The sequence below is a fragment of the Uranotaenia lowii genome, chromosome 2 (assembly GCF_029784155.1).
Source record: "Uranotaenia lowii strain MFRU-FL chromosome 2, ASM2978415v1, whole genome shotgun sequence".
Classification (NCBI taxonomy): domain Eukaryota; kingdom Metazoa; phylum Arthropoda; class Insecta; order Diptera; family Culicidae; genus Uranotaenia; species Uranotaenia lowii.
The window spans coordinates 391137785-391153853 of NC_073692.1; the positions used below are offsets into that span (position 1 = coordinate 391137785).

At 37.5% G+C, this 16069-nt stretch overlaps 1 protein-coding gene across 5 annotated transcripts in view; it reads right to left on the reverse strand.

Moving 5' to 3' along the window:
* LOC129745266 (1-acylglycerol-3-phosphate O-acyltransferase Pnpla3-like) overlaps nucleotides 1–15007 on the reverse strand; it is a 76345-nt gene extending 61338 nt beyond the window's left edge. For 2 of the 5 annotated variants that reach the window (XM_055738229.1, XM_055738228.1), the window contains exons 1-2: nucleotides 4884–5178; nucleotides 3126–3861 (exon numbers count right to left, since the gene is read on the reverse strand). In XM_055738229.1, coding sequence (XP_055594204.1) covers nucleotides 3126–3297 — 172 coding nt within the window. In that variant the 5' untranslated portion in view covers nucleotides 3298–3861; nucleotides 4884–5178. Of the gene's footprint in view, nucleotides 1–3125; nucleotides 3862–4883; nucleotides 5179–14819 lie in introns of those variants that run through there. The other 3 variants (XM_055738227.1, XM_055738226.1, XM_055738230.1) reach the window with 3 other exon arrangements.
* Between the last annotated feature and the right edge of the window lie 1062 nt (nucleotides 15008–16069).

Consider the following 16069-nt stretch of genomic DNA (forward strand, 5'->3'; position numbering starts at 1 on the left):
ACGTCAGTTACTCTTTTGGTTTGACTAGCAACCCCACGTTCATGCATTTTCAACAAAAAAAAATTTAAACCGTCTGAAGCAGAGTGATTTGATCGTTCTTTATGTCATTATGAAAAAACATCATAGAACAGCTCAATGAGACAACATGAACATTATGGACTCATCGTTAGTTAATTGTTAATTCTATTTTTGAAACATTTATTCAGCTTATTACTTTTATGCGAACTCTTATAACTTTTATATGAAAATGATTTTCATAGTATAAGGAGCTGTCTAAGCGAAAGGGAAGAATTTTTATTTTTTAAGCTCAGTATAATTTTTTTCCGAACTAAGATTCCCGTTTTGGTTATACTGGCATTTTTTGTGTAAAGGCTCCTTAATATTTAAACTGTTCTTTTGATAAAACCATAATTAAGAAAGAGATCAGAAACTGCAACTTCGATATTCTAAAAACACGTCATTTCTGTCTTAATTACTCTCTAATTAGAATTTTTATTTGACGATATGCCATAAACTTAAATAGGACATATACCTTCTTAAATCTCTTCTACAAACTCTAGATTTGTTCGGTTTTTTAATAAATTCTTGCACAAGAAAAGACATAGGAATTGTTAGTGTGGACAAGCAAAGAACTAAAATATTTTTGCTGATACTTTTTTTTATTTTTATCGTGTAAACAGATCTATGGAAAAAGAAATTGAAGAAAAAAGTGAATATAAATAAGAGAATATAGAAGAAGAGAAGAAATCAATACATTTAATCTGGTGATTTTGTTTTTTCATTCACAGAAATTCAGAGCTATAGTCTAAAAAAATAAGTTAGCATTACTTTGTTACTGATAAATTCCCGGTGAAATAAATGTTTTTTTTATGATCCTAAATCAATATTATCTTATTCCTAAAAATCATTACCAGGTTTCATCAGCCAGAAGATAAGGTGGAAATGATTGATTTTGCATCACCTAATCAGTCATGCATAAGGTTGCCAGAATATTTTCAGCATGTATCCGGGCCAGACAAATTCGGGTAATTTTTTATGAAAACCTGGCAAAATCCAGGCATTCGATTCCATAATTGACGACCAAAAATCCGTGCCATATCCGGGCAAATTTTGTCGGAACCAATAAATAACTCAACAAATATTAAGAAAACAAATAGAAAAAAAAATTCACATAAAAAGTTATCAATACATTTTAAATTGTATTCAAGGCTTCCAAAAAACCTTTCATGATTATTTTTGCAAAACTAAAAATTCCGTTTTGGAGGCGTAAATGAAAAAAATTTCAACTCAATTTGTTTTTTTGTTTGTTTGGATTTGCCAATAAAAGGAGTGAATCCGGAAAAAACAGGCTTTTTGAATGAAATACGGGCAACTGGGCCGTTCCGGACTATTCCTCAACATTGAATTAAAAATTCGGGCAAATCCGGATAAAACCGGAGAGTCTTTCAACCTTAGATTACTGATGCATTTTTTTTAAATATTACCTTTTTCTTATTTTACGGATCAGAAACAAACAAACTTATTTATGCCTGAATTAATGTGTATTTCTTAACCGATGTTGTCATAAATTTTTCACAATGTAGGAGCACGAGGGCAACTGATTCACGTGAATTATACTGAGCCAGATGTAATTGATAGTATACTAAGATGGTTGAGTCATATCATTCATCATTCATTGCACTACTTAGCAAAATTCACAACGACTATGCTTAACGTAAATTCACTAAAAAGTATTTGAGTTGAGGCGGAGGAGTTGAGATTAATCAATCTAACAAAAACTTCGGCAATATATCATGGGTGAGTTTTTAACCAAAATAAAGCTTTAAAGACTTCAGGCTTCCAGCAATTAGAAAATGACTCCGAATCAACTCAATCCAATCTACAGGAATATTCTTGTAGAAAATTATTACATCAACAAGAAACAAACAAGGAAATTTCTGAGGCGCACCTAACGCCACATGAAGACTATTTTTAAGATTAACTTCTAATCTCGAAAGATTAGAACATTAAATATAACAAAAATAAAAATAACCTACCAGTGTGCGTTTTTTTTTTTTTTCAGAACAACCGGCCGGCAAAACCGGTGAAATTTCGATGGCAAAATACGCAATAAGTTTGGTCCGATGTCCGTCTCAATGGAAGAAAAAGACGAAAAAATGAGGACCAAAGTTCCCCGCAAGGTTATCGCCATCATAATTTACCCAAGCCTAGCCATTGCAAAACTGAGTAATGCGATGTTTGTGAGCTCTTAACTCTGACCAAAACACATGCAGCTCGTTCGTCTCTTATTTTGTGTGCCGGCAGTTGTTTTTTTCATTTGCAATACACAGATTTAATATTAGAAAATTATCAATGCAAATTAATACCGTCACCATCCTGATTGGCTGACTCAAAAACCCTCCGCAAAGCACAATCTTATCAACTGGGTTCAAGCAGATCGATGATGGATTGCTTGGGCTCAGAGCTGTGACAGGTTGTAAATTGCAAGCCACTATTAATCCACCTCGGGGAGTTGGGTAGGAGCCCTTTGAGTTCTTACTCTATATTTATGGTTCTATGCCTAATTGTAACAAATTACCTTTTCTCGAGATTTTTTTAGCAGAAAAGTTGTTGAAGTCTGAAAGCATCATTGTTCCGTATCTAATTTTTCTTGTCTTTTCTTTATGCCGAACAAGCAGCGAAGGGAAAACGTTGGGGGCATATCTGAAAGGTTTCGACTCCCTACAGGTGCATAAAGCAAAGTCGGAGGATGTAATTATGTTTTATACATTCTAGGTAGTCGATTTTGTATGACCCGGAACGGTACAAGACCACAAGAAGGGTCCAGATAGTGCCGGCAAGCTTGAAAAAGAAATCTGACTTCAAAACGAAACGTACAACCCATAAAGTCAAGCTTAATGAACGTATCTCTTTGTAAATTTTGACGAACTTTATGCAGCATCATGTACGATTTTCTTTCAAAGTTGATGGATTTCTTTTGGACTTGTTTGGCATTTTTGAACATTATTGTATTGTTCAGTTTGGAATATGTTTCGTCATATTGTGATGACATTTTTTTGCATTTTTGTAAGCCAAAAACTGCCGATACTATTCCACAATCCACAATAAGAAATCTTTCTACTCACCTAGAGGCATATCGCACAGCAAACAACATGCCGCCAAAGCCCCAGCCGAAGCTCCACTAATCCGATGCAGCAGCAAATGGGGAGCATACTTCTTAAAGGCAACGGCCACCCCGACATGATAGATTCCCAGGAAGCCACATCCGGCGAACGAAAGATTCATCTTTGCGGCCATAAATGTACCCAAACTGCCCGATTCGGTTTAGCTCCCGAAAGTCACTAATTGAACCTTTTCCCTGCACTGAAGCTCTTAAAACTGACGGTCGCCTTTAAAGCTTAACCCCGGATCGAGGTTTCTTCAAGCAATCACTTCTCGCTGAAGCCTTTACTTTGCCGTATGTATGTGGGGACAACTCTTATCTCGATTTTCAACCGTTGAAAGGTCGTAAAATTTCCTCTACAGCGTGACTTTCCTCTACTCAGCTGACACACTTGAAGAGAGGCACACTTGCACTTGACACTGAAGAAATAAGAATTCTGATTCACCCCCAACAAAACAAAACCTTTAACTGTTTGTTGTACTGATTTTTTACTTCCTTCTACCTAAAACGTCGTCGAACTTTGAACACAATCTTTCAATTTTTTCCAACTTTCCACTTTTATGGGTCCGTTCCCAGATACGATTCACTGCTTCTTCTTTTTTCTTTCTCTCTTACGAGTCCACACTTTTTAAGATCGTACGAATCTGACGTCGGAGGTGATGCTGATGGCTTCCAGAATTGTTTACATGATTACACGGCTGTGAACGAAATGGGAAAAGAAGATAAAAGCAATTAACATTCGGTTGATGGTGAGCTTAAGTCATTACGAATCAATGGCAGTCGTTGTTGACCTAAATGTGGGGAACTTGTCTTTTGATGAAGAAAATTAAAGTTAAAAAAGAAATGGAAAAAATTAAAAGATACATACTTAATCAATAAATACGCTGATTGAAAACCATTGAAAAGCGCCTAAAGCTATGCAATCATCAGAAAAAAAAGCTTTTAGTAGAATTTTGAGTTAGGATTTCAGATTGAGATTTTTGTTATTTTTAAATAATTTTTAATGATTTCAGATTCAGATTTCAGATTCAGATATCAGGTTCAGATTTCAGATTTCAGATTCAGATTTCAGATTCAGAATTCAGATTCAGATTTCAGATTCAGATTTCAGATTCAGATTTCAGATTTCAGATTTCAGATTCAGATTCAGACTTCAGATTCAGATTTCAGATTCAGATTTCAGATTCAGATTTCAGATTCAGATTTCAGATTCAGATTTCAGATTCAGATTTCAGATTCAGATTCAGATTTCAGATTCAGATTTCAGATTCAGATTTCAGATTCAGATTTCAGATTCAGATTTCAGATTCAGATTTCAGATTTCAGATTCAGATTTCAGATTCAGATTTAACATTCAGATTTCAGATTCAGATTTCAGATTCCGATTTCAGATTCATATTTCAGATTAAGATTTCTCAAAAGGAAAATCTACAGCACAATTCTGGTGATTAAAAAATGTCAAAATAATGCAAAACGTCATCACACGTGTTTTTGTTTACAGCTTCGATCAACAGTTAACAGCTTTCATCTTCTACGCAGTTTTAACTATCTTTTTGGTAGTACAGCTGTTCTTGCTTAGCGGCTCAATAGCAGTAAATTTATTCACCTATTTTTTCAAAAAAAAAACTTTTATATAACAAATTGTTCAAGCTCCTTTTTTACCGATAAAAAATGAATAAATTGCACAATGTCACTCGAAGGAAACCGAAACAAAACCAACCTTCAATCGAACGAATCAATTTTTGCTTGGTGATTCGTCTTCCCGAAAAGGAAAGATGAACAAAACAAAACCTTGAAATGGGATTTGTCCGTGAAAGTGCCGCCCTTCAGTTCTAAACAAAGTCACTTCACTTAAAACGTCATTAAAATTTGCAAATAACGCGTTGAAGGTTGTATATAGAAACACTGAGACAACAACCGATTAGGAAGTCTCACTTATTTAGTCTTATTTAGCAATCCGCAAACCGAACAACGAATGGTCACCGAAAGTCGAAAGCTGGAACAGAACTGGAAGCTAGCCGCCGACAGGAGCTATCGTTTTATACTCTTTCTATGAACCGAGTGGGATTGTTTATGTATTTTTCACAGTGTGACCATCATCATCATCATCATCAATTCATCCATCGAGCGATAGGACGGGTGTTGTGGAAGTCCGATTACAATTGCAATTTGCGATCGTTTTATAGCTACACACTACTGAAGACATGAAAATACTGAGACTGTTCGGTTTTAGTAGACTCCGGGCATCAGACACAAACACTCAAAAGGTTCTAATCTTTGAATTCCGCTATCTTCATCCATTTACTACTAAGTAGATGGGTGTGGGTCGTTTGAACAAGAGACGTCAGACGTCCATCATCGAAGTTTACTAAACATCTGCCAAGCACACATTGAACCAGAATTGGGCGAATCAATCGGACGATTAGAGGGAAAGAGTGTGGCGCGTCTTGGTCAAATTGTAGACAACATTTGTAGCAAATTTTGAAACAAAAAAAGAACCCCACTCGTTGAAATAAACACGGTTATTCCAGTAGGAGTTATCAGTGAAGTCTTCAATGGGTCTCCGTTCAGGATTTATGTTGATAATCGAACTTGCTTTTGCAACCTAACTTTCGTGATTGTTCGCGTGTTATCTGTCATTTGATGCAGCGAAAATAACGCCTAAAAACGCACGCTTTAGACAAATTGGTTTACAATTTGTTGTAACGGTATATCTAATCATTCCTGTTTGAAGTTTCCAGAACGATGGTATCGCGTGCACAAACTTTTGATGTGATAGTCAATTTGAAGTACTCTTGCGTACATAAAATCAAACGATCTTCAAAAATAAATAAACAATACAACAAAAGGTTTTAAAGCGCTTATTTTTGTTTTATTTCTGAATTAAAAAAAAAATATATGAAATGAGCTATTGAAATTTGGGATTTTTTTTAACAATTTTACCATTTGTTTTCCAAGGTTTTTTTTACAATGATATACGTACCGCGTTAAAAAAAACTGTGCAAAAAACTGTGTTAATTCCCGAAAACCGTGTAAAAAGCCGCGTAACAAAACCTTGGTGTACTTTAAATACCGATTGGACCATTCTGTACGTACTAAGTTTCCAGGTGCCCAGATTTGTCTGTAAAACACAGACTTTTGACCCTTCGTCCAGATATTGGTCAGACACAGATTTTGTGTAGATTTATGCTCATTTTACCCAGATTTTACAGACTTTTAAAATTGAGTAATAAAATCAATATTCATGTATCGGATATGACCCGTAAGTTCCAGATTATACTAGAAATCTCGGTTGTATGCATTGGTGTTTCACCAATCATTCCATCAAACTTTTTTTTTACTTATATCGGCTTGGTACATGGTAGGAAACTTTGTTTGCTATATAGTTCTGAAATGGAAAATAACTCGTATACAAAACCAATCCAAACTGCACACCCCAATTTTCTGACCTTATAGAGTTCGTCGGTGAGAAAGTCTTAGCAGTTCCTGCGACCGGGTTGTTCTTAACGGCAGGATCGACAGTAATTCGGGACAATCCACGTTATTCTGCATGATGTCGAAAATGAAGAGCCGTTGTAGGAAAACGCGCCTTAATGCCAGCGTCGGTTTATTTAGTAGTAAGCACCGTTGTTCGTAAGGTGGGAGCTCGAATCCGTTGTTCCATGGTCGATGACTTAATGCGTATCGGACAAAGCATCGCTGTACTTTCTCGATTTTTTTTTGATTGTACCGCCTGATATGGTGCCCAAATTTGCACTCCAAATTCTAGAATGCTGCGCACAAGAGCACAATGCAACAATTTTATGCTATAGAAATCACTGAAATACGTTGGCATGTTGTACACGAAACTCATAGGCCTTTGTAATAGAGTGAACGTAATGGTAGTGCATTTGGTAATGTTGGAAGCCATACGCTTTTATAACACCAAGTGAGAAGACAGTCAATGTCCTTTTGGAGAGCACAGCAATCGACTAACGAAAAGATTGTTCGGGAAATTTTGAGATCATCGGCGTACAGCAGTTTTTTCGACTCAAGAATAGTATTCAAATCATTGATGAAGAGGAGAAATATCAGAGGTCCCAGATGACTCCCCTGAGGCACTGCCGAGGTTATCTGAAACGGAGACGAGTTAACAGAGCCCAGTCGTACGAAAGCAGTTCGACCTACGAGGTACGAGTTTATCCAGTTGCCGAGCCAGTCCGGAAACCTCAATCGCCGATTTTTTTTTTCTACAGCCAAATCATGCGGTACCTTATCAAAGGCTTTACTCAGGTCAACATATACGGCGCCGACTTATTTACGTTTATCTAGCCTATGAAACTTTGCTTTTTCCCCAGGAACGGGTTCAGCCCAGAAGGGGCTGCCCAGCAACACCCAGTCCCTGGTCTAGAGCCACGGGGACTAATGGGTTTGGGCGCTCAAGGCCTCTTTTGTTCCTGGGTCTCAGGGCGTATGTTAGGCTGGGGGAGTTTTCGGATGGGTGGATTCCTACAACAAAAAGTTACCTTGGTTTCAAATCAGATGTATTCGGCGAATTCTCGATGAAAAGTACACGGGGTCGGGATGATAACGGGACAATCGTCTCACTCGGTCGGGTCGTCTTGGTCGCACGCACTGGGCGACGCCTGGATGGAACGGGAGGAACGGCGCGGTACCACGCACCACACTCACGGCTAGTTCGGTCTCTCTCCTCGGCTTGGGTAAACCAACCACGCGCTATAGGCTATGCGCGCACCTCGGTCTTCGACTCCACAGTCGCCTCACTCGGACGAGACGTGTTGATGGGACGGGAGAGGTAGTGCGGTACCACGCACTACCAGCTGGATGATACGATCTCTCTCTCGACTTGGACTGGCCAACCAGACTGACTAAGCCACGCGTAGTGCTGTTTTACGCACACCAGGCTGGCTGTCGATGGTCTGGTGGACACTGCTAGCTAGGCGCGCTGGCTTGGCGCGCACCTCGGGCTTCGATAGGATGCTGACCAAAATGACCACCCACACCATGGAGAAGGGATTCGGTCCAAGCTGGTCTCTGGCTGCGGCGATGATCGGTCCGAACTACTCAAGCGGTTTGCGTGCTTTATTGCTGATGGACACACGTGCTGGTTTCGGAGTCGTTTCAGCTTCGTTAGGCACACACCACAAAACAGACACACTAAGGTTGTTGTCGCACCACGGATCGTTTGCTGGGTACGTCTGCCTTCGATCACTGCCGGGAACCAAGAGACTTGGTGATTTGTCTCGCCTCAGCAAGAAACCTCGGCTCGGCTCTGCTTGCGTTTTTCCAAAACGCGTGAATCTTGCGGCGCTGCGTTATAGGCGTACGCAAGTCGTCGAACCCATGTGCGTTTTGCTTTCGCCTACTTCGCAGTTTAGAATTCGCTGACCGCGTGTTCGAATTTGAATCCACCGTTGCGTTGCCCTGAACTAGCTGTTAACAATTTCACAACCTAACTCCGACCCATCAATTTAAATCATAAAAAAAAACAACAAAAACAATGTTACCGAGTTGGTAACACCTACCAGCTAATTTAGTAACGTACGTCATGAGATAGGTGGTCGTTGATCTACGTTTCATGAACCCAGTTGGATCTTCAGAGATGGTGTTTTCTCAGTTTGATACAGCACATCGTAAACGAGGATCTCAAAAACTTTCGGAAACAGCTCAGAATCGAAATTCCTTGATAATTTTTTGCTCTATTTATGTATGTTTCCAGCTTTTTGAATTGGGGTTATCGAAGCAATTTTCCAGGTCCCAGGAAATACAGCCTCCCCCAACGATTTGTTGAAGATGGTCAAAATAGGAGCGGAAAGAGAAGCCAAATTTTTTTTACTAGGAGTGATGGAATGCCAACCGGTCCAGGTCCTTTCGATCAAACCAGTGCAGCCATCTTACGAAAAACATCATTCGAGGGAAAAGACAAAGGTGTTGAGTTATCACTTAACACGCTCTCAAAGGAAGGCGCTCTCTAAGTCACGTAATTCGTTTGCGATCCATGTTATCGCCGTTGTGGATCTTTTTCCTCGCCTTTCGAAGCCGGTTGCGCAGGTTACGAAGTTCAGGATTCAACCAAGGTTGACGGGTTGCAGTACGAGTACTCCGTTTTTTTTAACTGAGCATAACCTAAATCCAAATATCACGTAAATGCCTGGATACAATATATATAAAATATTCATGAAAAAAAACTCTTTAGATTAACAAATGAACAAACCAATAACGTCGCCGGCCAAGTCTGTGTAGTCGATAGAAGAAGAGAAGTGCATCACATGTGATGATTTGTTTTGCGGTGGCCAGCTTTACGTTATCCCTCCACAAATCTCATGCTGATTTTTGGTAGTATAGTTGATGTGGCCTGAAAATCACTTTGGTGAGTGATTTGGCCACTTTAAGCCCATCCTTCTATGTCTAAAGGTTTAAAAATTCCATGAGAATTCCTAGCCTTAATCAATCAGAAATTTTGTTCGACTTTAAATAACGACACCGAACCTGTTAAGTTGTGTTATTCGAGTTGAAATAAATCCATCAACACTTGCTAGACTTGTTTAAACAAAGTCATTGAAGGGTTAAAATCATAAACTTTACAATCTTGCCGGTATGCGCGAATAAATTTTAAAGCTTATTATTAAAGAAGTATTAAATACTGTGAGTATTATAGATTTGAAATGATAGCATATAAATCATAGGAAGAAAGTTGTTGAAGGTGTTGAAAAGAACGAGGAGCAGTTTGAATAGAAGCTTGACCACATACTAAATTTTTGTTCCCCTCCAATGTATCGGAGAAGAAGTATCGAATTAAGGCGGCACTTCGTTCTGCGATGCAGTTGATTATGGATGGTTCGACTGCCATGTGGATACACGTGTGCTAAAAGGACAAAAAAGTCAGTATATGGTTGCTCTGATAAGCCTTCTATTGAGCATATCGACCAATCCATGGCTAAGCCGATTTCTTTATTTCGTTTTGCGCGTACACTTTAACTGGATTGATTCTGACGGTCAACGGTCAGAAATCTAGGCTTAACTTTTTCGATTATTTTGAACGATGTTTTGATATTGATTTTTGTAGCCGATTTTTTTTTGTTATTTTTAAGGGGAGAGTTCACCGTGAATTTGATTTTGGGAATTTTGAGCGGCAACGTCGGTGAGTATTCTAGATTTGAAATAAAATTATCGCAGAACGAAGGGCCGGATCTATTCGGTACTTCTTCATCGATACAGTTGATTGGTGAAAAACGAAAATATTCAGTATGTGGTCAAGCTTCTATTCAAAATGCTCCTTGCTATTTATTAACACTTTAGTAACTTTTTTTCCGTCTATCATTTCAAATCTATAATACTCACCTAAAAAGCCGTTCAATATTTCCTAAAACAAATTACTGTGAATTCTTCCCTTAAAAATTAAATACTGTTTTAAATATTTTTGGGTTATTTCAATTCGCCTAAATATTGTGAAAATAGTAAAAATCTATCGACTGGTTAGGTAATGAATAAATTGATTTTCGGCGATTTTAGTCACGAAATAATCTTTCAACGATTTTTATTTCTTCATCCGACGTTTCGGCATTTATTATGCCTTTTTCAAGGAGTTAAAATTTCTCGTTTTAATTGTCCAAAAAGTTTTTTTCGTGACTGAATTCGCCGAAAATCAATTTATTTATTGTGAAAATATTTCCTTGAAGAAAATTAAGGATTTAATAGAGGTGTTCTAGAAAGCTAGGGGTTTTGTTTGACTATAAGTTTTCCTGGAGAGCCCATGTTTAGTATCTGAAAGGGAAATGCCAACAAAGAATCAATTTTCTCCAATCAATCTCTCAATCAATCACCTGGTTGGGAGGCCATCCAGTAATTCTTGAAAAACTATACCCAACAACTATTCTTTCAGTGATGGGATATGGTAGCTTCCGTTTCCAGAAACTTGTCAAATCTCATCTCATCAAAATCGAGCGTATATATCGCTGTCTCCGCATCGCTAAGTGTTGTATGCCCTCAACCAAATCCTATCGGCTTCCCTTAAATTTTGGCGACATCACACTAGCGCGAACCAAAATGCTGATGATACAGCACTGTTCTATTCAGGGAAATCTGCAAGTTCTATAATAGATTATTTAGAGAATGATTAAAAGCTGCTATCAACATATTTCAACATATTTTGTTTCGCTCGTCGAGGAAAATAATACCACACCACAGGGACCAATATATGAATCAGTTTGTCATACAAGAAGTACATAGCTTCAAATACTTAGGTATTTATTTAGACAATACTCTTTCGTGGAAAAGTCATATACAAAATTTAGAAAAAAGAATTTCACCTCTCTGTGGAGTGCTCTATAGATTAAAACACTTTGTCTCTCAACATGTTCTGTTGGAATTTTACCATGCATTCATCCACTCAGTATTACACTATCTCATATCAATTTGTGGAAGAGCATCTCAATCACATTTGCAAAAACTGCAATCTCTGCAAAACAAGTGTTTAAAAAATATGTACAGGCTTCCCATCCCATATCCAACTAAACTCATTTACTCTTCCAGTTCTCATAACATTTAACCTTTAGTAGATCTTTGTGATTTCCAAACCATAATGTATGTTTTCGATAATCTGCACCCATCAAATACCATCCAAAACCTGACCTTTACTACTGGAGTAAGAACACACAACACGGGTCGATAGGTCGATAACTACTTTAGGAGAAGAATTTCCTTCATAGGATCAAGAAAATACAACAACTTACCCAATGAATTAAAAGAAATATATAGTCGCCCAACTTTCAAAATAAAATTGCTTCAAACATTTAAAGAAAAACTTAGACGATAAAACAAGTCGAACAAAGCTAGTCTTAAGAAATTTTTAAATTGTAGCGTTAATCCTTTGTAAATTTTAGTTTAGATGTAGAATGTTTTAAAATTATTTTTTTGTATAATTTAAAGTGAATCTCAAGGAAATCTCTTTCCATTGAGATTCATAGTTGTAAGGTAGTTAAATTAGTACCTATCGTATCATTTCTTCGCACTAGATTATTAACATTTTGAGTTCTCAGCATGAGTAAAATTTTGCTCACGTTTTTAGTTTAATATTTCTTTGTTCAATTGCTGGCTCAATCGAGCATTTTGATGTGGGGGAGTTGGGTGGGTCGCTACAAAAAAATTTCCCCATTCTTCCAAAAGAGTTAACGGGTTGGGGTTCAACCTCTAGTTTAAGCATTTTTCACGTAACTCTTTCACCAGTGCAATTTAAATTACCATAACAACATACACACAATAATGGTGTAAGTGAAGTGAAGAATGATTTTCAATGTTTTAGTGCGATGATGTGCTCAAAGCTTGAATGCAAAGCTGCGATGTTAGAGAAGAAAGCTGCGAAGCTTAGATCTCATCTCGCAGAGCGGCAGCATCATAAACATTGTGTTGGCGTTGCCAAAAATTTCTTCGAGAGAGCAGAAGCCCGACTATATTGATACTTAGCGATCTTTGCCTTAACGCATACCATAAAGTTTTGGCAGGCAACCTCCCACTAAAAGATCGATTCAAACTATGGGACGAGGATGAGTTGTGTCGGTGGTTTCACTCGATTATCCCAAAGGTTATTTAGCCTCAAACCCTGGTTTAATGTGTTGGACCTAAGTCGGAATTTTATTCGTATATTTTCCCGTCTCATGTTCAATCATTGTTCCTTAGATGCGGTACTGTATCGTTTTGATATTGTTGGCAGGAGTTTGAGTAGTTGCGGCCAATTTGACCATGCCATCGAGCAAATTTTTCGATCGTGTGAAGGAAAACCACCTCTATTTTCTTTCGAAAAAGTGCTAGACTTAGATAATTACAAGTTTGGCTCCCCAAACCTAAACCTTTGAGCCTTGTTTTATAAAGATTTATTTTAAAACACATTTAAAGTTGTAAGATGAAAAATTAAAAAAAAAAAAAAGAAAACAAGGAATTTTAAATAGAAAAACAATATCTGATTCTTAAGATTTTGTCCGAGATTTTTTTTTAAATTTTTGAATAAATTTTTTTATTTAAAGCCTCTCTACTGAGCACCACTGCAGTCCGAAGTAACGAAACTTGAAATACATTCCATTAAACGGTACTGTGTGTAAAAACCTGAAATCTGCGTGTCACAAAGTTTAATGGAATACGACACGGATGACATGATGGCAAATTGTTGCCAAGCCATCATCCCAAACAAGTGGGTATCTACGATGCAAATCATACACCGTTTGCCTAGGTTCCGATTAACGTTGACAAACTAGCGGTACGCCACACAACCTTTTAAGCTTGAACTAGCTAGACACTGTAGGGAGAAGTGTTTAATCGATGACTTAGAAGTTCGCTTAGATAACACGGGTGGAAGTTACGCTATAGAGTTAAACAAACTGTTCTAGTTGCATTCCTGATGGCGATCGACCTAGTGCGAATGGATTGTATAATAATGATAATCGACTCGGACTAAACCCCCTTCAAACGGTTGAAGTATTGTTGTGGATTAGATTTTTTTTCCAAACTTCATTTCTCCTAACAGTCCGTTGAAAGATTTGTGCATTGTGGTGTGCTACGGAAAAACCGGAGAAACACCTTATCGCGTTTGTTTTGGCATTTGAAGCCTACAACGTGCGTCAGGGAGCTTTGCCTTCGGAGAGAAATTTTTTTCCTGACTACGGTTGTCGGTTGTTGGTGTTTACTTCAAACAACGGAAAGCGAAAACAGAAACACAGTGCAACAGAAGCATCTGTCTATTTTTTTACCCTTACCCTGCGTGTTCCAACCGCTCGCTCCTAGAAATTGTTTCCCCTCTTCCAATTCCAAGCGAAATTATCATTTGCACCTTCCGATGTAGCGCTATGGAGGCAGTTATTTCTTTTGGTTTGAGGAGGTGACCAGTTGTTAAGGAAATGTTTACGATATTTTTTATTGGGGTGGATTTATGCACATTTTCTAAATAAGTTTTAATAAACAAAATCTTTGCTCAAAAAATAACATTTTCAGGGTCAAATATAAAACTGGTAACCCTAACAAACATTATTGGCAGGAACAAACAGAAATGTTTTTTCTTCCGTTAAAACAGGTAAATTTGATTTGTTATGTATGTTATACGTTAAAAAAGTTCGATAGAAAGGATGGAAAAAATAAGTAAACGTCAACTAAAAATTCGATTTTGTGTCAATTGCATTATTTTTTTCTAGCTGTGATCACATCATCAACACAAAATTTCTCAAATGTGGAATATTTTAATTGAATAAGTTTGATATTTTTTGAATCAATTGAGATTGAGATATCAATACTGGTAACTGGTTTCGTAAACCGTATGAGCCGATACTAGAAATGTGCCCAGATCGTAGTAAATAAACACGCGCTAGGAGTGTTCCAGAATGAATGTAAACAACTTGCCCGAGTAATTATAACATTGTACAGTACCAGTCTCCATAATAAGTAACAACCTGGCTTCGACCGTAACTATGAAAGTGAAAAGTCTAGTTATTACACACTGGAAGGAGCGATTTCGATCAGGAAACTAATTAATATCTCATTAGAAAAGGTCACCACCGACCTATTGCCCCAATCGGCAATTACCGTATTTTTTCTTTTGTTAAACATACACACATTTCACCCCGTCACGAAATTCTTAATTACAGTGACTCATAAATAAAACTTAATCACTCACCCGCAATACACGAAAAATCAACCGTGGAAAGTAGGAAGAAAACCCCAAAACTTTTAGCACTAGTAGCAATGATAAGCTTTTTTTCTTCTCGTTATTTTCACACCGAACGATATAAGTAAATATGACGTGAAAAAAGAGCGCAATATTTTCAACTATCCAACGCGGCAAAGACAGACACGCTACACGATCAACAGCTCAAAAGTAACTGACTGGCCCATTCCGTTCGACAGAGCAGTACTAGTACAGCAGGGCTGGGTTGGTGTTTCCTCCCTTGTTTTCCATTTTCATCCATTGGTGTTTGCATGGCATCAGGGGTGGTTGGTGGAAATTTGTTTGTGTGAGTTTCTCGCTCCGTTCTCACCAGAGAGAGGTAAGCCAAATTTATGCTGCATACGTTACTCATAGTGCGAAGCATGAAATTGAGCATAGAAAAAATGGAGAAGCCGATAATGCTCAACATAAGTCGAAGAATATCGAGTTAGATCATCCTTAGCTTGTTTTTGAAGAATTTGATATAATTTTCAACTGAATAACCCACTAAATAATGATGCAATTTTTAAACAAGTCTCCAATATTTTTGGTAAATTATACATTTTATTTTAAAAAATGTGACATAATCTATGGATGATTAGCAGACACACCAACCCTACTGTAAGAGGTACTAGACGATATCGGAACGGGATCTTAGCGCATTCTAGCGGAGAATAGCAAAGGTTGTTTTAAAGAGGTAGCAGTTCTTTCGAATAGCCAAAGTTCAGTGATGCTCAAATGAATTAAAATTTGAAGCACTTAGATATCGGTGTTGATCATGCTGAACTAGCTTCTATTTGTATTTAAAATGTATACAACAACAGATTCATCACATGCTTCGATTGACTTTGGATATCCAAAAGTCAAGTTGGAAAAGCCACAAGACCACAACAAAACTTAAGGCTTCGGTCAATCATCTTTGATGTATCTTTTGTGCTGATAAATGCTGACGAGTATCGTTTGAAACTTGGATTATGGTTTTTTTTTTTAATTTTCTGGATGTTTTCGGACTAAGCTAAGCTTGACCTTAAATCATCGAGCTCGAAACAATTTTTTAAATATATTGTCGAAATGGTAAGAAAAATGGATACAGCAATTTTCTGCATCTTTGATTCAATCCAATATTCATATTTTTAGCTGTTCTTAATCTGATTTGAATGATTTCGAATCCCACGATCGCAGGCGTGGTTCAGTACAACGAGTTGCACATTGCCAATGAT